Source organism: Pezoporus occidentalis, unplaced genomic scaffold (genome assembly GCF_034315485.1).
Source record: "Pezoporus occidentalis ecotype Australia unplaced genomic scaffold, CSIRO_AGI_Poc_V1 ctg157, whole genome shotgun sequence".
NCBI lineage: Eukaryota > Metazoa > Chordata > Aves > Psittaciformes > Psittacidae > Pezoporus > Pezoporus occidentalis.
This window is the reverse complement of record NW_026913393.1, coordinates 248,272-273,638: the sequence shown is the minus strand read 5'-3', so window position 1 is coordinate 273,638 and position 25,367 is coordinate 248,272. Positions and strand designations below refer to the sequence as shown.

The 25,367-nt window shown below is 40.8% G+C and overlaps 1 protein-coding gene across 11 annotated transcripts in view; it reads right to left on the bottom strand.

Moving 5' to 3' along the window:
- DYM (dymeclin) overlaps nucleotides 1-25,367 on the bottom strand; it is a 226,070-nt gene that overhangs the window by 31,944 nt on the left and 168,759 nt on the right. For all 11 annotated transcript variants that reach the window (XM_062611731.1, XM_062611742.1, XM_062611737.1 and 8 more), the window contains 2 exons: nucleotides 11,323-11,505; nucleotides 863-976 (listed from right to left, as the gene is read on the bottom strand). In XM_062611731.1, the coding sequence (XP_062467715.1) occupies nucleotides 863-976; nucleotides 11,323-11,505 (297 nt within the window). The remainder of the gene's footprint in view (nucleotides 1-862; nucleotides 977-11,322; nucleotides 11,506-25,367) is intronic.

The window sequence follows — 25,367 nt, the reverse complement described above, 5'->3', positions numbered from 1 at the left end:
GTGTACTCAGTGCGCCTTATCAGATGATATTTTCCTAAAGTTACTGTGAAAGAAATGGGTCTTGAGAAGATGCTTTTGCTCCCTTATCATGGAGTAGGAACAAAAAGGGTTCTGCAGAAAGCAGGCAGTATTTAAAATACACTTGGCATAACGGAAAACCAAAATTCGTTGTGTGTTTAAAACACACACATAACTCCCATTTACTGACTTACCTACTCATACAGATTTAATTATTGCAGTATTTAAACATCACACGGCTGTTAATGGATTTTAGCCTCACAAAACCTGTCAAGTTGGTAAATCCCTCACAAGACTTCAGAGATTCTCAGAAGCGAATGGAGGGGTCTGCTCAGGATTATACAAAAACCTCATAATCATGTTGACCAGACTTACAGGTCCTGAAATGATTTTTCCTAGATTGGTTAATTCTTAACTAAAGCCCCCAGAACTTATCTTTGTTGCATTTTATACAGACTCAAACAGAGAAGCAGAACATGAGAGAAAAAAGATTAAGTTAACAACAACAGCAAAGAGAAAGATCAAACTTCAGTTACAGCTTAACTAAACAACGGATGGAAAGGTGAGACTGCATCCTTGATGTTTTCTTTGTCAAAGAAAACCTTGGCCTCAGCAAATTGAAATTCCTCCACGCACTTCAATTTAATAACTAATCAAGAAAACTCACCCAAACATTTAGTACAAATGAGGAATTTAAATTAAAACATATTCACATGGCAATCCACAATGTAAACCCTTATCAGTTGCTATCGATAGGAGAAATGATGTTTTGACATTACGGATATAAAGGGTATGTAATTGATTGGAACAGTACACTTTAATTGACAAGGTCTTGAGCACTTACTCTTAGCCTGTCTTTGGGCAAAGCAACAGCTCCTTGCTTGATGATTTCCAGAACTCGCTCCACTGACAGCTCAGCTCCAGCTTGCTCTAATCGGGAGCTGAAAAAGCTGATCACCTGGAATGAAAAATCAGAGCACGTAAAAAAATTGAAAAGAAGAGATCTTTGTATCAATTTACACACGAAGCTGTCATCTTCTTTCTGTGGATCAATGTATCTGTACTTCTCAAAGAATAATCATGTTATCACTTGTGCCAGGGAGACTTCGTTAATGTCAAACCAGCACAATTACCAGTATCCTCCTGCAATCATTTCTAACAGATAGATGATTTTACAATTTAACACACAGAGCTGAATTAATAAATTTACATTTTCGAGTGCCATGCACTGACATATGCTTATATTTCTACCTGTCAGTACTTCTGCACATCAGGATTTTCAAGGCCTTCCAGTCTTTATATAGTTTGTGCTAGAAATTTGCTTTCATTTTCAAGCCTTGAAGTAAAATCCTTATAGTTTCAATTACTTCTGGAGAGAAGGCCTTAAGAGAAACACTGCATATCTCAATACAAGGGCTTACATGACTTTCTGCAGCTTTTGTAGCATTCAAAGCCATGGCAATTGTGGGGGGAGCCCACAAAGCTCCACTTATCCCTAAATTAATCACCCAGAAAGCCCCATTACCTTCTCCATCACAGATTCCAGCCCAAGGACCTCTAAGTTCCCTCTCAACACTCTCATCCTCCACCAGTTTCCCTGGTGAGGCCAAGCTGATTTTCACCATATTTCCCTCCCCACCCCCTTTTCTATGACCCAGCTGGTCCTTGTTAGCTAGAACACAGTTAGGTCAGGCTTTAACTTTTATCCCTGTCCAAGCTCAGTAGGTCACACCAGAAGCAGACATCCCACCGGCAGTTCTCCATGTGGGACATCAGAAAACCTCCATTTCTATAGCTGCTTTCATCTAAAGAGAACAAGCCCCATCCCTTATCCTGGAGGAACTCATCAGTCATGCAGAGGATCTGAAACTCAATGCAAAAAAGGTAGAGGGCAAAATTTCAGCTCCTATTTAGGACCTATTTAGCATCGCTTGAAAGTACCACAAGATGTTCAGAACCATTTAGTAGAGCCTGAATACACGTGAGCACCAGGCTACCCCTTGGCTGGAGTTTGGAGGTTCTTCAACATCTGGTGGGCTTTGGACATGCTCTGTTCTGAAAAGTACTCATGTCCACTTGTATTTGAACCACAGCCTCCAGTATATCAAGTGATTTTTGCTAATTCTCCCAAGTAAAAGGGGGGGAAATGTGTATTATGCTTCAAAATCTCTGCTGAGCTCTCTTTGTTCTGGAGTGAGACACAGCTGGAGCCAGAAACCATTACCCTAATTATGCCTCCAAGCCCAGCTGCTGCTAATAAAACAAAGACAGCTGATGGCTTGATTACTGCGAGATTCAAATTTGTCGTTCCTCTCTTGCCATCCTGAAACCTTAGTCCTTGTTTTAAGCAGGTAAGATTTGCTGGGCCGTACAGCAATTTTCCCTAGAAACTTGAAACACCAAGCAAGTGAGATAAAGACAAATGACAGTTGCTTGAGTTGTCTTTTTTGGGGGTGTTGAGGGGTTTGGGTGGTTTTCTTTGTTGTGTTTTAAACAACAGATGCATGGAAATAGTCAAAAGTCAGGTCTAAACTTCTGGCCTTATGATTATCTCCATACTTGAATAGAAGGGAGAATTTCACTGCCTCTGGCAGATGCTGCAGGTAGGCTTTACACTTTTACAGATAAGGACCCGGTGCAGCACTGTGATTTCTGATTCTTGAAAATAAACAGTAGGGAGTAGGGAGATGTGCTGAGTTCATAAGCAAAGGAGCTGGAGGGAGGAACCAGGAATTACAGAGGGGAATGGCAAGAAACAGCTTGTGCAAAGAGTGTGAGGACCTTGGAGTAAGGCTGACATGGTTTTGGCATGGAGTCCGGGACAAATTGCTGGTGGAGGATACACAGCTCGGAGAGGAATGAGAAAGTTGCCCACAAACTTCGAAAGAGAAAAACATCTTCCTGCATTTCAACACTCCTCTGTTGTCAGTAATCACTGGTGAAACCTATCCTCGCCCAGGGCAGGCTCATGCAGGGAATCCATCCCACTAGTGCTGCCTTGTTAGCTTGAGTTCTGCTAAACCACAACAAAAGCAAAGCTTAATATTTGGCTTTTAATCAAAAGGATAAAATACTATTATTAAGGCAAACGCACAAAAAAACCTGAATGAAGCTCACAGATACTACCTGAATTCTGGTGTTTCCTAGTTTGGAAAGTCAAAGCCTCCAATCTCAACATGTTTTTATAGAAGACTTTTATGTTTTTTTGTGGTAAAGGTACTAATCTTGGTTGAGCTGTATTCCACAAAGAACAAAAGCGAGATAGGATTCTACTATTTTCAGGCTATGTCAGCATTTCACGGAACTTTGAATGGTTTTTTTTTTTTTTTTTTTAGTACACATTTGACAACTGAAATTAAAAATATCTACCTTAATAATAATACTTTTCTCTAAGTGTTATTTGCCTTACTACTACAGACAATATAGAAATTGGAGTAATTATCTTTCTAACACTGATTGTACAGTACCTCAATGAGATATGGAAATAAGGAAGAAAAAAAAAAAGAAAAAAAGGAAGAAAAAGATGAATTATACATAGAGGACTGTAAAGGAGGCATTTGCTTATTGCCATCAGATTGGTTATAAACCAAAAAGCATCCAGTATTACACCCCTACTGGCCAAGCTTCCAACCTCTGTAGCAGAAAGTCTAATACTTTACCTAGTGATCTGACCAAATCGCAAATATAAAAACATAAAAAAAGCTTAACACAATACTAAGGAACAGTAGCCCTTTCCTTTGAAAGAGCTTTAATTATCTTCTAGACATAGTAGCAGAGCTGCATTTAAATAATCATGAAAATTACCAGATTTCAACTCCTTGTCCACTTAAAAATGAGCCAGGAAAATCAAACTGGGTGGACAATATTAAATGAGTTTCAAGTTTTAGCACATTCTTTGAAACCCAATGCTCAGCATATTAATGTAATGTATGAAGAAAACCAGATCTCGGGGCAAATGAATGAGGCTGAGAGACGCTGCCCACTTTATGATATTCTGCAAATTATTTTTCTCATCAATTATTTGGGCAGGCGGTCGAAGAAAATAGAAAATAACAGCAAACACTGCTTCAGAAGAATAACAAGGGATTTAACAAGTCACTGTGAATTACTCGTATCTAATTCATGCTCTGCACTGAGAGGCCCTCTCCATGCAAGGAACATAACCCGTTTTAAAAAGCTCTCTCTCTGCAATCTGCCTTCCACATTAACAGAGAATAAAAGGTACGTCTAATCCTGGATTAGACAACCCCTCATCAGGAATATCTTATCAGCATCCAGACGAAATGATGTACGAACAGCACCTTGCCCTGTGCAGAGCCTAATGATGGTTGTGCAGGCTACCCAACTGTGCAGTGTGATGGGCATGCAGTGACATGGCTTGGTCATCACCAGTTCTAGGGATTTCCAGGCTTTGATTCCTATGCTATTAATATACTTGAGATCTCTAAACAAACCTGCTTTCTATAGCGATTTCCAAAATCGGTTTTCATAAAGCTTTTCAATTTACGAGGTCAATTTTCCCTAAAAGACCCATCTTTATCCCTTTTGTGTTCAAAACAATAAAACATTTTCAGAGATTAAAAGTGCTACAAGAAAGCTAGAATTATTCAAAAACAACATTTTAGGTTTTGGGGACTTTTTTTTGATATTATGAAGGAATAACCACAGCATCTGTTCTTTCACCCATCTATTGTTTTTGACAGGGGTCAAAGGCTGAAGTAAAAAAAAATTCTGTTTATTATAGCATGCACGAATCAGCAGCGCTTTCAAGGGCAAGATGCTTTCTCCACTTGGATTCTTTCACGGGATGCTGAAGTCCTGCAAGGCCCCAGCCCATTCCCTAACTAACACTACCCCTCCTCGCTTTCTCCTCCAGATAAAATAACAGCGGAATTTGCTGCTACCTCCTCTGCCTGCAAGTGTCAAGGTTAACTCTGAAGAAAAAGACAAAAAAAAAACCAAACTTGACACCAAATGGAAAAGTCCTGATTCCTTTTTTTTCCCTTTTTCCCTTTGTTTTTCCCTTTGGAAAGGCACATATTTTGACATCGGCTATTTTATATGTCCAGCCATATTCACCACAGGGAGAGTAACAGACTCTATTGACGCACACTGAAAGGAAAAGAAAAGGAAAAAACAAACCTCTTGTAGTAAAGTACCACAGAATTAGCACTTCAGATAAGTAGTTTCCTTAGGAAAACATAAATCGCAGCAATTTTCAGTAGGCAACAGGCATAGCCCGCTATCCTGAAAGGCAATGCCAACCCTCACTGATTTAAGAAGGGATGAAATAGCTTCAGGTAATTCAATATCAGGAGAAACACGGAAGGATTATCAGCAGACTTTAAGTACTGAAGTTTTTCAGATTCACCTTGAAACTAGGAGCATGTTTGAAGATATATAAACTTTTCAAAGTACTTCTCATCTCCCCACTCCTAGCATAGAAAGTGGGTAGGAGTGGGGAGAAAACAAAGCAAAAAGACAAAAATAATCACTTAAAGTATCTAGCCAGGCTCTAGTAATCAGCAGGATCAAGGTTTTTCTATAGGCATTTTAAGGAAAACCATAAAATGTTAGTTCTCATGTCTACTGCAAGTCCCTCCGATGTCGAAGTAGGCTTTGCTGCACCAGAGCCAAGCCAACACAACTGATTTTAAAATCCAGCAGGGAAATGTCTTCGGAGAATTAAATACCTAGCAGAAAATTGCATCAAACAGATCCTTTGCACCATTAAATCATTGCTCCTGACCTGATTTCTATCAGACTATTTTGCAAACAAACTTCTAGCAACTCCTAGTTAAACCTGTTCAACCGCACGCTATCTATCATTAGCTCATAGGAAATATGAAAACAGTGAAAGCCAGTGAGTTCTCATGATGGCCATGAACCAAACTCATCTTTAGGAATTCCTAGCAAAGAGTCTCCACCAAATTCCTGAGACATCTGAGCTTGCTGGCCAAATTATAGACCACCTCTGAAGTGGAGGATTATAGATAGTTCACAGCTGAAACATTTCTGCAGGAGGCCAGAACAGGAACCATAGCATTCCTCTTTGTTCACCATCCAGAGGAAGAATATCCCATTTAGCTAAACAAGATGCACAATATCCTATTAAGATGACTTTCTAAAATGAAAAGTAAATTAATAGGAAACAGAAGGTATTTTGAGTTCCGTTTTTTTTCTGTGCAGAATTAACTGTTCCCATATGTTCCCAATCAGCTGGCAATGGTGATTTTTAGCTTATTTATAAAATTCCAGAAGCAAATAAATAGCTTTCAATATAAAACTGTTCTATACGCTGATGACCCTTAAACGTTCACAGTTTTTGCCTCAGCTAAGCACACAGAGGTTACGTGTTATCTCCACAAATGGTCCAAATCTTGAGGTCCATAGTTACTGTTAATGTGAGCAATTGCCACTGGGGTCTGAGCAGCTGGTGGAGCTGAGCATTACTGCATCCGTGTACCCATCCCCATATTCATATGTGCCTACAGACATGTTCTGTTCTATCTTCTGCCTTGGTGTCATCCTGCCAAACGTCTGCAGTCCAGAGGAGTCTGATGCTGAAGGCTCTGGAAACCTACCACAGTGCTTCATTATCAGGACCATTAGAAAGTCTTTTGTTATGACCTGTGAATCCACAAGTATGTGAAAAACGTTACTCCCTTTCCCTTCACAGCAGCATTTCCTTTGAAAAATATCACACCACCTTTTGCCTTCCTTTGGCTAGTCAGCATCCATTCTATTTGTACTTAGAAGTCTTGTTTCCTACAGCTCTTGCTTCTCCCCAGTACTTCTTTCATGGCGACGGCTGACCATGAGCAGCTTGTGCCCAGGCGGCCAAGAGGCCACCAGCATCCTGGCCTGTATCAGCATCAGTGTGGCAGTGGGGACAGGGCAGAGATTGTGCCTCTGCACTGAGCACTGGTGAGGCTGCACTTTGAATCCTGTGTTCAGTTCTGGGCCCCTCACTTCAAGAGAGACCTTGAGGTGCTGGAGCAGGGCCAGAGAAGGGCAACGGAGCTGGAGCAGGGCCTGGAGCACAAGTGTGATGGGGAACGGCTGAGGGACCTGGGGGTTCAGTCTGGAGAAGAGAAGGCTCAGGGGGGACCTGATGGCTCCCTACAACTGCCTGAGAGGAGGATGGAGCCAGGAGGGGCTGGGCTCTGCTCCCGAGGAACAAGGGATGGGACAAGAGAAAACGGCCTCAAGCTGCACCAGGGCATGTTTAGATGGAGCTGAGGAACAATTCCTTGCCCAGAGGGTGCTCAGGCATTGGAACAGGCTGCCCAGGGCAGGGCTGCAGTCACCGTCCCTACACATTTAAAGATGTGTAGATGTGGCACTTGGGGACATGGTTTAGTGACAGACTTAGCAGGGCTGGGTTTACATCTTAAAGATCCTTTCCATCATAAATTATCCTATGATTCTAAACCCAGAGTAAAGTAGCTAACATGTCGCTAGCGTGAGTAAGCTCAGAGGATACCTCTATGTTACTCTCCCTTTGCATATCCACACAGGACTGCAGCAAATACCTCTTTCTATTTGCACCATCAACTATTAATTACTACCTTCTCAGTGCATTTTCCAACTAATTTTGCATACAATTTGCAGCAGTTTCAACCGTTCCATGCTTCCTATTTTGGTTTATGAGAACATTATGTGCAACAGAGTAAAAGTAATAAGTATTAAAGTCAAGATATGTCATATCCATTTTATACATTCTTGACAAAGCAGCCTGGCAACTGTTCTGGTGTCCCAAACTGATTTCAGATTGCATTTATTCTGTATTTTGGTCAGATTTTTTCAATATAGAACATTGCTATGCTATCTGTTAGTATATCTGTATCTATATGAAATACAAAACCGGGCTATAGTGTAGGATCAAAGGACCCTACACCCAATGTAAGGAAGGATTTTGCTGAAGCACAGAGGGATGTCAGCGTGACCCAGAGTATAACATAAACCTACTGGCAATGCAGATCTCCAGTGGAATCTGATGATGGACATTGTATTCTATTCCTGTGAAGAGAAGAGCTGGGCTGGGTCAGCCTGGAGAAGAGAAGGCTCCTTAAGGGAGACCTGAGAGCAGCTCCAGTGCCTGAAGGGGCTGCAGGAAACCTGGAGCGGGGCTTGGGACAAGGGATGTAGGGGCAGGCCAAGGGGAATGGCTTGAACCTGCCCGAGGGGAGACTGAGATGAGCTCTTAGGCAGAAGCTCTTTGCTGTGAGGGTGCTGAGGCGCTGGCACAGGGTGCCCAGAGAAGCTGTGGCTGCCCCATCCCTGGCAGTGTTCAAGGCCAGGTTGGACACAGGGGCTTGGAGCAAGCTGCTCTGGTGGAAGGTGTCCCTGCCCGTGGCAGGGGTTGGAGCTGGATGAGCTTTAAGCTCCCTTCCAACACAAACCAGGCTGTGATTCTGTGATGCATGCTGCCACTCTAGCATGGGGGGAGATAATCCAAACATACTTTGCTATGCAATGACTAGGAAAAGTACCAATGGAGGGAGGGAGTCAGGATGCCACACAGCTTCTGCATACATGCTCTGGGGGCTTCAGAAACATAACAGATCTTACTCACCATACCATCACCAAAAGCTGCAACATCTGCTATTCACACCTATGCTTTACACGCTTTGGGCCACCAAATTACATCGAGTAGAGCAGTCTGAAACTCAACAGAGCTGTTGGTACACACTAAGTTCATAGACCCATCCTGCTCTGAATAACCACCCTTGACCACATGAAAAGGCTGGCCAGCTCACTATTCTGTCTCTCAGAGTAGGCTGCGATAGATGCTTAAATAAGAACGTAAGAAGCAGGTCAATTATAGGGAGATTCTCCCTGTGAATATATCCTCTAAGCTTCCAGCAACACACAGTTTAGGAATTTACTGAGTGAAATCTTTCTTTAATGATTTCACACCCCCTCTTCTCCCCAGTTTTATGACTCCTTTTTGAGCACAGCTGCATTTCAGACATTCACAACATTCTACGCAGCCATGAGGATGGAGCTCCCACCTCTATCGCTGCAGAGAAAAAGCCTGAACAAAGTTTGGGATCCAGAAACCTATTTTGGTTCATCTCAGATAGAGCCCACATGGTCCCAGACCACATCCCCCCAGTGTGTACAGTAAAACGAACACGATTTGCCACATTCTCAAGGGATTTGAAGACCAGTTAAAACATTTTGGCTGCAGCACAGAGGACAAAGACTGGTTCTGTATGGGATGGCGGTGCTGCCAATACCGTGTATGCAGTGGAGGACATGACAGGGTAGCAGAGGAGTCAGCTGTATCTCATCTTTTATTCAGATCTGCAAGCCTGACAGCTCTCACCATTTGCCAGCTGGTGACAGGTACATTTAAAAAAAAAATATTATTTTTCTGACATCCTCGATTCTCTAACAAAGGAGCTATTTAAAAATTCAACATGCTCCCTTGGAAAGCTTTAAAATAGTTTCTGAATGTAACTGGCATTACGCTGTAACCCAATATTAAATAGTTTTGGGGAGGAATTGTTGAAATTGTTGAGGAAAACCTACATTTAAGTGTTACAAAGGAAAGGATGTGCTGCTATCTATGGGAAGCACAGGGCTGTCATGCAGAAGGATCTGGCCACCACTAGTTTTTCTGGATCTGGACAAGTAACTAGAGGAGGTCCCTATCTCAAGTCAGGAATGAAGAAGACTTATCTTGACTGTGCCATATTCTGTCTTTACACAACTCAAAGACAACTTGCCCTTACAATCCAGGCAGTAGCATGCTATAGCTGTAGTCTGCAGCTGCCTAAAGTTTGGAGAGCTTTGATCGTTGAATCTTCTGCTCTCCAAGCTCTTGCATGACCAGAAAAATATGAAGTAAGAACAGAAGAGGACGAGAGAGGCATGCAGCAGGATCTCAGTTCGACATTTAAAATCACATTCCTTTATGGATCATCAGAAATCTTTCAATCTCCTGTAATATTTTAAAATAAAAGCAGATCAAACCAGAACCTCAGCAAATTTTAAATCATCTGAATAAATGTGTTATTCACTGCAGCAAAGAATTTAGTGCCCTGTTCATCTCCTTCCAGTATTTTGCATCTAGTGGACATAGTGTGACTTCAAGCATTGCCTAGCTCTGCAAAAACTGAGTGGAGGACAGAGATATATTTATTGCAATTAAAATCTGTTATTTTCTACCAGGAATCATTACTCAGATTCTCAGTATGAACATTAAAGCCACCATCAGCTGCAGAAGTAATTAATTAAGAGCTAACTGTTTTCCAAAGTCATACTCCATGGAGAGCCACACTGGTAACAGCTTATACTCCACAGCTATTTAATTTTGTTTTCTTCTAACATGTTTACTTATCCAAAGGAAGTGCTGTGGAGAGACACTTCGCAGGAGAAAGCCAAGAGCGTTCACATACAGAAAGAAAACTGGGGTCTTCCAGTATCTGAAGGGGGCCCCAGTATCTGGGGAGGGACTCTTCATCAGGGACTGTAGTGACAGGACAAGCGGTAATGGGTTAAAATTTAAACAGGAGAGATTTAGGTTAAATATCAGGAATAAATTCTTCCCTGTGAGGGTGCTGAGGCGCTGGCACAGGGTGCCCAGAGAAGCTGTGGCTGCCCCATCCCTGGCAGTGCTCAAGGCCAGGTTGGACACAGGGGCTTGGAGCAAGCTGCTCTAGTGGAAGGTGGGGGGGAACTGAAGGAGCTTTAAGGTCCCTTCCAACACAAACCAGTCTGGGATTCTATGGTTCTACAGCCCAGGGAATATGCCAGCTGAGCTCCTGTTCTTAACTATTCAAAAAAAGTAATTCCCTATATAATAATTTATTGGCTGGTAATGGCAGTAAGAGAAAAGAAAAATTGGTTGGTGATGAAAGTTGGCTTTTTCTTCCCTAAAAGATAGGTTTCTAACAAGAGGCAGTTAACAGAAGCTGATGCTGTCCTTATGGAGTGAAAGATTCATTGAATAGTTTGGGTTGGAAGGGACTTTCAGAGGTCATCCAGTATAACCCTTCTGCATAAAGCAGGAACATCTTCAACTATCTGGTTGCCCAGAACCACATCCAGCCTGGCCTTGAATGTCTTCAGCATCGCAGCTTGGGAATTCCTTGCCAGGAGAATTCTGGCTCTGCCAAGTTAAAGATGTTGTCCAGAATCACAGTGGAGGCCCAGAAAATAAGGGAGAAAAACTCAACATTTTAATACTTTTTAAACTAAATTGATAAGATGATGAGTATTTTCCACTTCTCAAGAGGATAAAGAGATCAGATAAACCACGTGTAAGCATCCTCTGAATGATGTATCACTCACCAGATCTATATTTTGCATTATGTCCTGGAAGGAAGGGTGAGTTCGGAACTGCTCAAAGAGATCCCGCTTGTAAAGCAGCGCGTACACCAAGTTTGGGTTGTGATGAAGGGAATTTGTCAGGCAGGAGTTGATGATCTCCAACATCATCCGGATCACTTCCTCGATCACATTCAGGTCTTGCGCCTTTAAGAAAGGAATAAAAGGTTAGTGTGCCCTTTTCCATTGTAAAATCTGTAAGGTAGTAAGATAATGCACGGGTAATTATTACTAATGGAGCTATTAGCTGGTTAAAGTCTCCACAGTGAGCAAATCTGCCGTATCTATCTGGAAAGAGATCTGTTTTCTCCTGTAATAACCAAAATCTTAACTGAAATGCACTGCACTCTAGCATTCAACCTCATAGCTTAACTCTCTCAATAGCAGCCATCTTCTCATGCCAAAAAGCGTTAACATATTGTAATCAGCCAAATTCACTAGGGGTTAAGTGAATTTAAGTCTTTTCAACCCTTCCTATGCTAAGTAAAAGCATTTCAGGATACATTTAATTCAATACATTTCCTGGTGAGCCCCTGCTTGGGGAACAGGGATAGGAAGAAAAAGAGAGGAAAAAATATAAAAATTAAAAGTGGCTGGTGAAAGAGAAAAGCAAAGACAGTAGAACAAAACTGGCTGGATCAAACCTCACTGACCCCTCAACATCTGCCACTGTTCTCCAGACTTTATCCTGGCCTTTTTTTGTGTGTGTGTATTTTTAGCATAGAAGAATACTTGTAATGAATGATAAAAGACATCTTCTGTAGTGCGCTAAGCCTTAATGCTCAAGATAAACTTGTAGGGCTTTTCATCACGTCAATGCCTGTGGCAAACCATCCCTGATGATTGTGAAATTCAAACTTTCTAAACTGAGCAAGCTGGCATGAGAACCCTTGCTAGCTGCCTGGGTTTCTCTCATTGGGCTGCCCATCAGGATGTACCTGATACAGCTGTTCATACGGGAGAGCTGTCTGTCCTCCCTTGGGATAGTGTAAAAAAGGCAAATCTACTTTGTTTGTTTTGTTAGGTCTCTCCACCACATCAAACATTGGATTGTGAGACTTCACAGGTCTGGCAAGAACGCGAAGCATACCAAACCGGCTTGAGTTTTTCTGTTTAGTATGAACACTGAAACCACTGGTATTTCCTTTTGCCGACTGCCTACAAAGCACTCATTTTCTGAGTTATCAGAAGGCACTTAAATACTTCACAATGAGGCTGTTCTCGCAACAGCATTTTGTTGGACTGTCATTCAATCCGTACGTAGTTATTTTCTTCTATAAGGTAGCATTGTAGGAATCATCACTTGTCAGATATATGCTCTGAGCAAGGCAGAAGAGAACACGGGAACGTGTCATTACCCTGGTTAGATTCAATTAAAGAGCAAAATTCTTTGGTACCACTTTGCTCTGGCTACTTTCAATGGAAAACAAAGATAAGTTTCTTCCTGCAAGGGCAGCATCATTCCCCTAACCTACTCCTCCATCTCTTCCATGGTGCTGAGGATGCTGAAACGCATCAGCACTATGATCTGGTTACCCACACTGCTTGACTTCTGCATGGACAAAGGAGATTTAAGTGATGAAAGCTTTCTTAAATTTGAAATTTTGAAACTTGAGGCACTGGCACAGGGTGCCCAGAGAAGCTGTGGCTGCCCCATCCCTGGCAGTGTTCAAGGCCAGGTTGGACACAGGGGCTTGGAGCAAGCTGCTCTAGTGGAAGGGGTCCCTGCCCGTGGCAGGGGTTGGAACTGGGTGAGCTTTCAGGTCCCTTCCAATACAAACCAATCTGTGAGTCTATGATTCTGTAATTCTTGTCTAAAGAACAGTATTTGGTGCATACACTCCAATTAAATCTCTCTTCAGCAATGATGCCTGACTGTGGAGGTTACCAATTTTTTTCTCAATGTGAGGATCTCCTCCTGTTTCTTTATTGACTTTGCCTCTGTCACCTGAATTACCACTGTAGCGTGGTAATTCACACTGCAGTGTGCTAGCCATGTTTGCAGAAACCCTTACACAGCTGATCACTGCAACTACTTAGCCTGTCAATGTGATCGCATTCTTCTATGACAGAAAAATCTTTACATTCAAAACACAGGTGGCTCCTCTGTAGCTTCCTATTTATAGTGCTATAAAATAGCATCCCTGTTAGAGGATGTGAAATGTATTTAATGCAAAATATTAGACAAAAACTGAAATAATTGCTCCAGCAATCCAGACCTGGCTCACTCATCTGGGGAGTGGTACTTGCCTGTCAACTTGGATTTATGTCAGAATATAGTATATTATGGTGGCTTTTAAAAAGCTCTAAGCATTGCTGTAATTCTCTCCCTAGTGCAACAGGATGACCTGGTGACTGAGACACTATCCTAAAATACAGAATACATCACCTCTGCAGAAACATTCAGGATCAAGTGAGATCTATCCAGTTACCAGAAAGGTAACAAGCCAAACAATTGCTTTTCGAAAACTAAATGCTTTTTAATATGCTATGCTGAACTTAAAACCTGGGCATCATAGCGAGTTTAATCAGAAAGCATTGCTAACCATCTCCAAACATGTTATTTCAAGAAAAGGCAGACTCTGCTTTAGCTCAGTTTCAAACAATTAAAATGTACCAGAGGTTACTGCTCAGTAAATACATTTTAAACTTTTAGAAGCTGATGGACAGAACCAACCATCTCTTTTTCAGCTACTGTATTCCAGGTAAGGAATCTGGGACCATAATGAAAAAAAAAACCCAGGAGCTACAGTGAAGATTTTTACTGACAAGTGACTATATAAAGAAACCATTTAGAAGAAGGCTGAGCTCCATAAAAGACAGAGAAGTGGCACTGAATCACAGTATTGCATATATGCTACCTGGAGAGCTGTATGCTCCTATAATTAGCAATTAAAGCATTTGTAAAGGCTTAAAAGTTTTCAAAACAGGAAAAAACAAGCAGAAAGCCAAGGACAGCGTTTGGATGAGACAATGGAGAACTGCTGTAACAGCTGACAAAATGCCACGAGCTTTTATTGCTGACCAGTATCAAGCTATACCCCCCCTGCATCTAGACATGGTGTAACAACAGATACACATAAGGTTACAGAACCGTTTGAGCTGCTGAAGAGAAGTTTATTACCCTGTATATTAGCTTTCAGACTGAACACAGCTGAAATGCTCAACAGGTATGGCCAAGACAAGGACTACCACATCATCCACTGCAATCTTGTAAGGCCGTATCTTTGACTGAATTAGTTGTCCTGTGACAATAATCTATATTTCAATGGGAGAGGAGTTAAAAGTAATGGCATTTTCCTAGCTTACAATTGGCAAATTCAACATGGCATTCACATTTAAAATTATTACAGTGTTCCTTTACAAAACAGGGCTCAGATAATGCCTCTGTTGACACTGATGAGCACCAGTCCTCCCCCTCGTTTTCTTTTGTTTATGCCCATATAAATAATTATACCTATCATTAAAGGAAACGTGGAAGCTAAAGCTTGGTACCAAATTTCTGAGACTGAAATCATGACTACAAAGGGGATGGAGATGTAGGCACAGCACTAGCATTAATGCAGGTAATCCTAGGCAACCACCCCACAGTTTCTTCTCAGGAACGGAATTAAATGTGCTACCTTTTCTGGTAAAGATTTTAATTTTTAAGGCAAAAAGCCAGATGCTTGGTCATGTTCTAGTTGACAAGGAACAAAGCAGGCATTAACAGGTACAAGAGATCCAGGTACAGTTGTGGGTAGCCTGGGTCTCTCTTGTTGAAAGGAAAAGGAACAAGCAAGTGATAATGCCAGAGAAAAGAGAATGAAACCAAGCTGACAGGATGCAGAGGAAAAAACAAGCACAGGAATGAGAACACTATCTGGAGAAAAATAATTTGAGTTTGGTAAACACTAATAAGGAACACACAAATGCGCAAAGCCAAAGCAAACTATGAGCAGAGCTGGATGTTCTCGTCTCTGACCATCCTGGAATGCTGTTGCTTTCCTTACTGCAATATAATTAACAATTAGCATGGTATCCTTCTGGAAAAAGACTTCCAGAAAATTCGATACTTATATACTGCTGTAAAGACACCTATGTGTAAAAACAGTTGAAAGTATATGGCTTATAAAATACCAGAGAAGTCAAGCAGCCTAAATACCAAGATACAAGAATCCAGTGTCACCAAAAAACTGCTTAATTTATGGTAGCCATCTCCTGGTTCCTACATCAGAACATTCTGAGTGCTCAGCCTTCTAATTTACCATTAATTTTGATTTTTGTAATAATAAAGAACTGAATAAAAAAGTTCTATTATGAATTAATGCAGATCTCCAGTGTCTAAACGTTGACTACTCTTAGGAGAAAAAGGGAAGCATGTCCATGTGTCAATAAGGTAAACTTTTGCTTAATCATCGCTTGGGGCTTGTACTATCTAATAAAAAACCAGACAAAATTAATCTGTTTTCTTTCCTCGTATTCTATTTTGTATGGAAAATTATAGTTATTTGAAAACCAGAATTTCAGTCACTTGTGTTGTGATGAAGAGACATCTATAGCAAGGATGGACACGAGGCTCTTTCACGATGAAATAAGCTTTGTGGTTAGGTTTTAGAGGAAGGAACACTTTTAAGACTCCTGTTAGCCTTGCTGAAGCCATTTCCTCTGTGATTGCAGCCTCTGACCCCAGCAGCCCGATGACCACTTGGGCCTGCCTCAGGCTGCCACACGAGATGTGTCCTCACTGCAGAACTGACTCAAGTGCTCCTGTCCCTGCTTTGGCTCTGAGCCACGCAGAAGCCTCTTGCTTGAACCTGGCTCATCTGTTGACCCTCCGTCCTGGGCACAGGCTATAAGCCAAGCACTGCCCAGTTCTGTCTGGTACCTGGGGTATTCCACAGCATGGATGCAACCTGCTCTAGTGGAAGGTGTTTCTGCCCATGGCAGGGAGTTATAACTGGATGACCTTTAAAGTCCCTTCCAACACAAACCATTCTGTGATTCTATTCTATGATTCTAAAAAGCACTAGTGTACAAACTTTCACATCATCTCCACAAGTTGTATCGTAATATGATTATATATTTATTTATTCACTCACTTAAATACAACAGTATTTTTTTTCTTTTTATCTGGATGTATATTAGCCTGCAATCCAAAGCAACATGTAATTTTAAGGCTAAAGAGGTCTACTTTGCAAGTTTTTTAAAAAACAGAGATCTAACAGAGCAGTAAACAACAATACATGTATACATCCAGGACACTACCACCAACTAAAAAAGCCCCACTTCTCACTGGGCATTCACATTGCAGCAATTTTCCATCCCACAGATACCTTCAGGTAAGTAACTGCTCGAGGTTTCTGCCTGTTGAAATGGCACAACGATTGCTCTCAAAAAGGCAGTTATACAATTAGCACAATGAGCACAAAGAAGCTTATCTACCTAAAACCCCAAAACCTGAGCAGGGATGGGTAATGCAATACACTACACCCACACAATGTAAACAGGGTGAAAAAAAAGCCCCAAGCTACTAGGAAAGGAATACTAGTGAAGTCTTAATCCAAAGAAACCTGATAAAATAAAGCGGCAGTGTCACCTGTAATAGGAAAACAAATACATGATGGAAATGCAGGCTGACCCAAAGAAACATGTCCAAACACAGTTGTGAAGTTACTGCTTATGGCAAGCAATGGCTTTTTAGTGGGTGGTATCTTGCTGCCACTAACAGGATGCTTTGATGTTTGAATTTTCCAAAGTGCAAGTTTCTTTATGATGAAGGTTTGTGGCTTTAGTTCACAATTACTGCCATTGCAGACCCTCTGTGGCACAGTAAGGAGTGCATACAGTATGCAAAAGCTGTAAAGAGGTTACTTGAAGAAGCTCTAGCTCGAGATGCAAACATAAAGTCTTGTTAACAACCACTTCCTTCATTATGCAGATATGGCTTTAAAAGCAATTTTGTCAGCAATGGAAAATAAAAGCATACATAGACCATATACTTAACACCCGTAAAAAATACTAAATACCAAATTAATGCAAAACTGACAGCTCCTGACATTCTTCTTTTTACCAGGTTGAAACAAGGAGGAAAGAGTTGGTAAACTGCTACAGATCCATCAGCTGCATCCACAAAAAGTCTAGGTGAATGGACTGCTTTGGTCCATTTTCCATTACTTCTTTTTTCAGCTAGCTTGCTATGTGCTAAGGAATATGTCAAGTTATGGTGGTTTTGGACATTTCATTTCTCTTCCACACCTGCCTGAACACCGTTATAAACTCCAGGGTGATGTACTCTTCCGTGTAAAGTAGACAAACTGACACTCCAGGGAATTTCACCTTGATAATATAATTTAACAGCATCCACAATTACACTGATGTAAACTTCCCTTTCCTCTTTACAGGGGAATTTCTGCAGTTAAATAGTTTCAAATAATTTACTTTATTTTTAGTTACTTTAAGAGAAGCATATGTATCTTGTTTGTATTAGCTTTGGGGAGCTTCCAAGAGCGCTGTCTGAATTTCCTGCATTTTCAGCAGAAAATAAAACCTTCAACAAAATAAACATGCTCTGCCAAAGGAATGGAAGAGCAGAGGGGCAAGAAGGAAGCGTCCAAGAAAGCTGCTCTTGTACTCAATACGCAAATGAACTTCAAAGCCAAGACGCTGGTAACAGAAATCTTATCTTCATCTGTTTTACTGGCACATACTCTTTGGCTGTTCTATGTCAAACCCAGATAACTTTTGGCCGTGATGCTGAATTGTGGGTAACTGGGTATTAAGTGGAAATTTGCAGGGCTTATGGTGGATATAGCCTCAAAAACTAACTCCGGCATCTCTGATCACTGCTTAGAAATGAAAGAAGAGCTGTCACACCAGACTGAAGTTTGCTGCCCAACACTTTACTGAATAAACCTAATGTCCTTACACTTGCCATCATGAACAACTAAGTAAGTTGAAAAGCAGGTTTCCAGCAATGTCCCATGAGCCTGGAGGAGAGAAGGCTTTGGGGAACAGTCTTCCAATACCTAAAGGGGCCGACAAGAAAGCTAGAGAGGAGCTTTGGACAAGGGGCTGTAAGGACAGGACAAGGGGGAATGTCTTTAACTTGACTTTCAGGCTCCCATATTAATTTTTCACTTTCTGGGCAATGTTACAGCTACTCATTTCTTCCATAGTTCTGCTCCTCTGATTTAAAAGAAAAGCATGAGCTGTCATCCAGACTCAAAAGGATGGAGAAGAACCTAAGTGCAGAAGAGATGCAGGCTTGGCATATTTGTGAGACTGCGATTCAGCATCACGACTGCAGAAGGTGTTCAGTTCCAGAGAACAGGACTTTAGATAGACCTATTTAGTTTGCCGATGACACCAAGCTGTGTGGTTCGGTTGATACGCTGGAGTGAAGGAATGCCATCCAGAGGGACCTTGACACGCTTGTGAGGTGGGCTGATGCCAACCTTATGAAGTTTAACCATGCCAAGTGCAAGGTCCTACACCTGGGTTGGAGCAATCCCAGGCACAGCTACAGGTTGGGCAGAGAAGAGATTCAGAGCAGCCCAAGGAGAAGGACTTGGGGGTGTTGGTTGATGAGAAAATGAACATGAGCCAGCTTCAGTGTGTGCTCACAGCCCAGAAAGCAACCGTATCCTGGGCTGCATCAAAAGGAGCGTGACCAGCAGGTCAAAGGAGGTGATCCTGCCCCTCTACTCTGCTCTTGTGAGACCTCACCTGGAGCATTGTGTGCAGTTCTGGTGTCCTCGACAGAAAAAGGACATGGAACTGTTGGAACAAGTCCAGAGGAGGCCACAAGGATGATCAGGGGACTGGAGCACCTCCTGTATGAAGACAGGCTGAGGAAGTTGGGGCTGTTTGGCCCGGAGAAGAGAAGCTGAGTGGAGACCTCATAGCAGCCTTCCAGTATCTGAAGGGGGCCTATAGGGATGCTGGGGAGGGACTCTTCATTAGGGACTGTAGTGATAGGACAAGGGGTGATGGATTATAACTTAAAGAGGGGAAGTTCAGATTGGATATAAGGAAGAAATTCTTTACTGTTAGGGTGGTGAGGCACTGGAATGGGTTGCCCAGGGAGGTTGTGAATGCTCCATCCCTGGCAGTGTTCAAGGCCAGGTTGGACAGAGCCTTGGGTGCCATGGTTTAGTGTGAGGTGTCCCTGCCCATGGCAGGGGGGTTGGAACTGGGTGATCTTAAGGTCCTTTCCAACCCTAACTGTTCTATGATTCTATGATTCTACCTCCTCTTTGGCATTTCATCCCAGCTTTTCCAAACTCCATTCTTGGGAACTTCCCATCTAATTCAAGTGCTGAATTCCACCCTGAAAAACCAAATGGTGACAATATCATTCTCCAGTGATTTCCTAAGGTGACAAAAAAACCGAATCAAATCTAGTCTAGGTCATGCTTGCATAGAAAGGTTGGACCAGATGAACCTGGATGTCGTCTCCAACCTGGCATTCTAAAATTCAAATTAACTACAATAATTTTCACCCCAACTGGTTTAGAAAAAGCAAATGGCTATGGAAGGCATCTGCTCCAGGTTGAGCTTCAGAGTCTGGCTGAAGCCCAACAAGAAGGTCTACCATAAGGGGACCCACCAAACTACCCAAACTGATAGTCAACAGCTAGGGACTCCAATGCTGTCCATGCAAGAACCAGTATTTCCAAACCACATACAACCATGACAACAAAATGCACATAGTGTCTAGTAGAACTAAACCCAATCATTTTCTAAGGTCCCACAAAGCCTGGGAAGCAACTGCTGCTAGGAAAATGACAATGTTCGTACTAAGAAAACTAAAAGTGTGCATTTGTGTTTTTGTCAAATCATGCCTGAAATAAATCATGCTGTTGAAAGGAAATTAAGAATTCTCCATTTCTCCTTGAAACGAAGCAGTATTCCCCAGAGGTATGGGAAGATTTTGTTCAGTTTGATGGGTAGGACAGGAAAGGACAAGTTCCATAGGCAAACCCATCTCTACTATACAAAGGTAAATGGATTATCATGATACAGACTTTAATTAACAGAACCCATCTACCTTGAGTAGAGTTGAAGGACTTTAAAGATGTTACTCAAGTGAAAAAGTTTCTGATTCTAGCACTACACACACAGCTTAGCTGTAAAATGTCACCAGAACACTGTTCGGAGGTGTTATGCAGTAATTACTGCTACGTGAACTGAAATTTCCACACTTTCTAATTAATTTTTTTTTAATTGCATGGCAGGTCTTATATAACGCTCACATAAAGTTTCACATTTATGCATTTAATATGTAAATGCTACTTAATGAAATCTCTTGACCTAAAAGCGTATTCCTTTAAAACAACTTCTGATGAACCTTTTTGAAGCAAGAGGTCCTCCAAAAGGAAACAAACTTCACAGTTTTGCAGGAGGGCACAGCTGCTAGCATACACACTGATGTTTGTGTTTCAGTATGCACTTTAGTCCAGATTTAAGAATCCTTATCATGTCTTTAATGCTTCTTTGGAATGGGTGCTTATCCTTTTTATCCTGTGTGCTGTTTAACTGAAGTACAGAAGCCCTTATTTTTATGATGAAGAAAAATGAGACAGAAAAATACTACATCTTGCCAACAGACAGAAAAAAGGACCGATTAGCAATTTAAACCAAACAGTTTTCTTAACATTTTCCCTTCACACCTCCCAAACTTTCCTCCATAAAGTACACTACAGTTATAGGAATGTAATTTATCCACCATTTCCTTATAGCTACAGCATCATCTCCATATAATCAACTATTTTCTCCACCCTTAATATTATGTTTGGCAGTAACAACCATGACACTCATTGCAAAATATATGTGTATCTAAGAGTGTATTTCTAATAAACCAGCTGCTGTTATTCAAGAAAATCACTCAGTGTTGCGGTTTTTGCAGACCTGTCTTCAGTGTCTAAGCCATTTTAATTGAGGAGGTATCAAAACTAACTGAACAAATACAAATTCCTCACTGAAGCTGCCAATTGCCCAGAATCTCAGTTTGGAAGGTCTCTGGTGGTTCCTCATTGATTAGACCCTGTGGTTCAGCATCTTTGCTGTGACACTTCAAAACAGACATTGCCTTGCAACTATAACAGTTGTCTTCCACTGAAAGTACCACTGAGTAATTTTGACCCTGTTTAAGAAAAGAAACATCACAAGTAAGATTGCAGAATCCAAGTCCTCAATAATGAACACAGACTGCATTCAGTTTCCATAATTTCCATACTACCCAAGCAGAAGATCTTCTGGTCCTGATGACGCACAGGATGTCAGTGGGAAAAGTTAGTGCTACTCCCTACATGCTCAGCAGCCGAAAGACTCTCTATTCTTGCCCTTAGGGTGAAAATCGCTATTGAAATTTCTGTGGGAGACGTAAGAAAGTCAGGAGGAGTTTGAAAAGCAGCCATTTCCATCATCACAATTTGGGGAATGTCAAGGAGGCAAGTGAAGCAGTGTTACTGCTGAGGCCGCCAGGCATTCTTCCCATGCCTAGACAATGTTAAGAGTCCTGCTTTGAAGAAAGAAGAAAATCACTGCAAAGGTAAACTGGGTTGAGTAGAACATTAACAGTTTCCACAGGCCAGAAAAAACCCACTTGTAGACTGCCTCCTGACAATAATAACCATTTTTAAAAGTAAGAATAACAAAAATAGGTTGATTTAATCCATTGCTGTTCATGCAGAACAGTGTGCACACAGAAAACTTTTGATGGCTGTGGTGTATTCTTTTTGTGCTGTAGCTCCTTAAATAGTAACAGTGCATGATAAAAAACATCAGGTCCCAGATAACAGACACTTGATAAGGAATTAAGGTACAAGATTCCCAAACTGTTGTGAGCAGGAATATGCCGATTTACAGACATCATTTTACCCCTGAGCTGAAGATAAATAATGGAGACTCCTTTTATTTCTTCTGATATATTAAAATACAGCATCATGGTTAGAAAAGTTATACAGAAATACAACTTCATGAGACCACTTGGCATATGTACCTTACTATTTCTTTTAATGGTGTTAGATATTTTGAAAATTAAAGGGGATAGAGAAATAAAGACATGAGAAATCTATTATATTCAAAGGAAAAACTGCATTATTGATCTCTGAGGTTTGCAGTCTAAAGGATAGGTAAGCCTATTTAAAATACAATAAAGTAGGTTTATTTGTTTTTCTCTTATCACTTCTTCAAAACTAGTCACTGCCAGTATCAGTACCATTTATTCCATTAAGATGGGCCTAAAAAAAGCTCAAACCCCAAATTTCAAGAACTGCTTTCTCTAGTGGAATAAAATACAAATAGGAAGCAGATGAAAACCAGCCTTTTGAGAGATGATAGCAGGCAAACCAAATAAATGGAGCAACTTCTAAATTAAATTTTTTTTTTACTACATTCTATCTTATTTTTCAAGTGCATTCCCCTGGACACTGCATCAGTTCTAATAAACACAAAAGCTGACGGCCACCTCTACGCTTCCTGACGCATGGTATGGAAGCACACAGCAGCCACAGCCTGAACATTGAAGAATGAACCTTTAACTGAGATTTGGAAAGCCCAAAGCATACAGAATGCTGGAAGCCTATGTACAGAGGTACCTGCTCCAACATGAACTATAAGCAACAGATGACATTTTCTCAACTGCTGGAAGCAAAACCCTCTTAATATATATATATATATATATATATATATATATATATATATATGAAAAACCTGAGTTATCCAATTAAATAAACTGCCTGAAATATTTATGAAGTATCACCTGTTCTGGGACAAAATTTCATGTAGCCCAGTTCATAAAACACTGTAGTGACAAGACAGGGACAAGATGAGAGATCACTGTGTTTGAAAGACAGAGAAGCACTTGGGTATGTCATACATCCATACCAGAGTTAGGCAGCTGTTCCTCACCAAAATCCTATGAGCAATTCTGATTGTTCACCTAATGAATTCTAATTAACAGTTTTCTGTTCATGAATTTGAATTAACAGAGCACACTACAAGGTAAAATAATTTTATATTTCAGAAAAATGTGCCATGACTCTTCCTATTGTTTCAATTTATCAAAATCTAAAAGATTAGTGTGAGAATGGGAAAACTTTTCATTTTTCATTCAGAATTTTTTTCCCTGTACTGAGCAAGAATCTGATTTTGATGCAAGTGCAACAGGTAAGTTGTTGGTGAGTAGCTTAAAGACTTGCCTTTAGGAACTGCAACATCCGTTCTCTTTTCAGTTTACCTGGAGGGAAGAGATTTTGATTCCGACTGCAATGAAAAAGATGAAGTCTAACCTGTACTGTTACAATCCATCTTCTTTTTTCTAGAAAAGGATGGCTGGGTTTTGTCATAGGTAAACGGTTTCGTTCAGGTCAAGGGTTTGGGCTAGCACACACACAAATGTTGGAGCCGGAACGGCCTCTGTACATGCTGTACCAGCTCGACACCAAGAAAAACGAAGCTGAACACAGCGTCCTTGAAGAAGATGTCATATACTTCAACAGCAGGCCACAGCTCTCTCCACTTGGGGTCGAGCCTAAATATGTGCGAGAGCAGTTCTGGAAAACCTCCACCACATTCCAGTAACGTATCTGAAGGACAATAAAAAACTTTATCTTACTCGTCTCAACTCTGCTTCAGAGCAGCGTAGGCAATCTCCCAACGGCAGTGGGGATATGAATATAGGAGGATTAAATAATGGCAATATATTAAGAGTCTTTTCTCTCTATGAATCTTTAAAAAGATAATTCCCTGAAATGGCTTTATGTTTGGTATTTCACTGGCAGAAAACAGATGCAGAATATGACTATCAGCTTTTTTTCTTTCTTTTTGTTTTGTTTTGTGTGCGTTTTATATCTATTTATTTATTATTTATCATTTATTTCCCCGTAAAAAAATCAGAAAATTTTGTGTTAGCATAAATCAAAGGGACAAAAAAGAGAATTTATGTATGTATTAATCTCCTGTTGTTGCTTTAAAATTAAAACTGCACAGTTAAACCCTCAAAAACCAGACATCAGAGTCAAAGCACAGGCTTCCTTTATCCCAGTGTATTTCTGTTAAGATACAATTTAATTGAAAATTCTAAGTATCTATCATCACACAGAATCCTTTAACCATCATGTCTGTATATAAATCATAGCATGTTAAAAATTGGTACTTTTTGTCCAATTTTTGGGTTATTGTTTTGTAATTAACCAGTAGTGTGGAAGAACTTCCATTTACAAAACTGGATTTAGTGTATTGAATGTGCAAGATACTCCTCTATCTCTCTTAGTTCCTAAATTAAAAAGAAATTAGAAACTTAAGAAAAATCACTGGTTACATGAAAGGGAAATAAAAGTTTATCTTTCCAATTATGCCTGTGAAAAACATTAGGGTGATTTTGTAGAATTAATAAACATGAAAAACAGAGATTCTTTTATATTTCTAGCTCTTCTAAATACACTCTTCATGTGTTTTGACAGATTTCCTACAAAGTTATTTTGCAGAGAACAAGCATCCACCATCGTCAATAGGAATAAACAAAACTGGAATTCTCTCTTCCACATTTCTTTAGCACTGCTTTTCAGGCTGTGTGATGAGGAAATAACTTTTCAGTAAGTGGCTTATTTTACTCAGTGTGATGCTTCTTACGAGCAGCAGGAGAGGAACCAGCCCTGGCAGGGTAATTCTGGTTTTGAATTTCTGCCTAAATCAATTATTTTCCTTCTTCAAACCTTTTTCTTTTTCACTTCATGCCAATACTGACTTTCAACCTTATTTGATGCATTCACGTTAAAATATTCTCTTTTCCTTCATCCCATCATTCAGTCCCCTGGCCACCCACACTGCCAATTAACAGCAGTTGTATGATATAACTAAAGGTAATATTAACAACAGCCATTGGTGGGACAATTGCCTTCAGCAAGACAGTGCAGTATGTTGTTCAGAGGGACACCTGTCCAAGAGGAAAAACTCTAAGTCGGTAAGACCATGCTTCTGTAACTTGGACACAGCTGGAATAAACATGGATTTGCAGAGGTTAA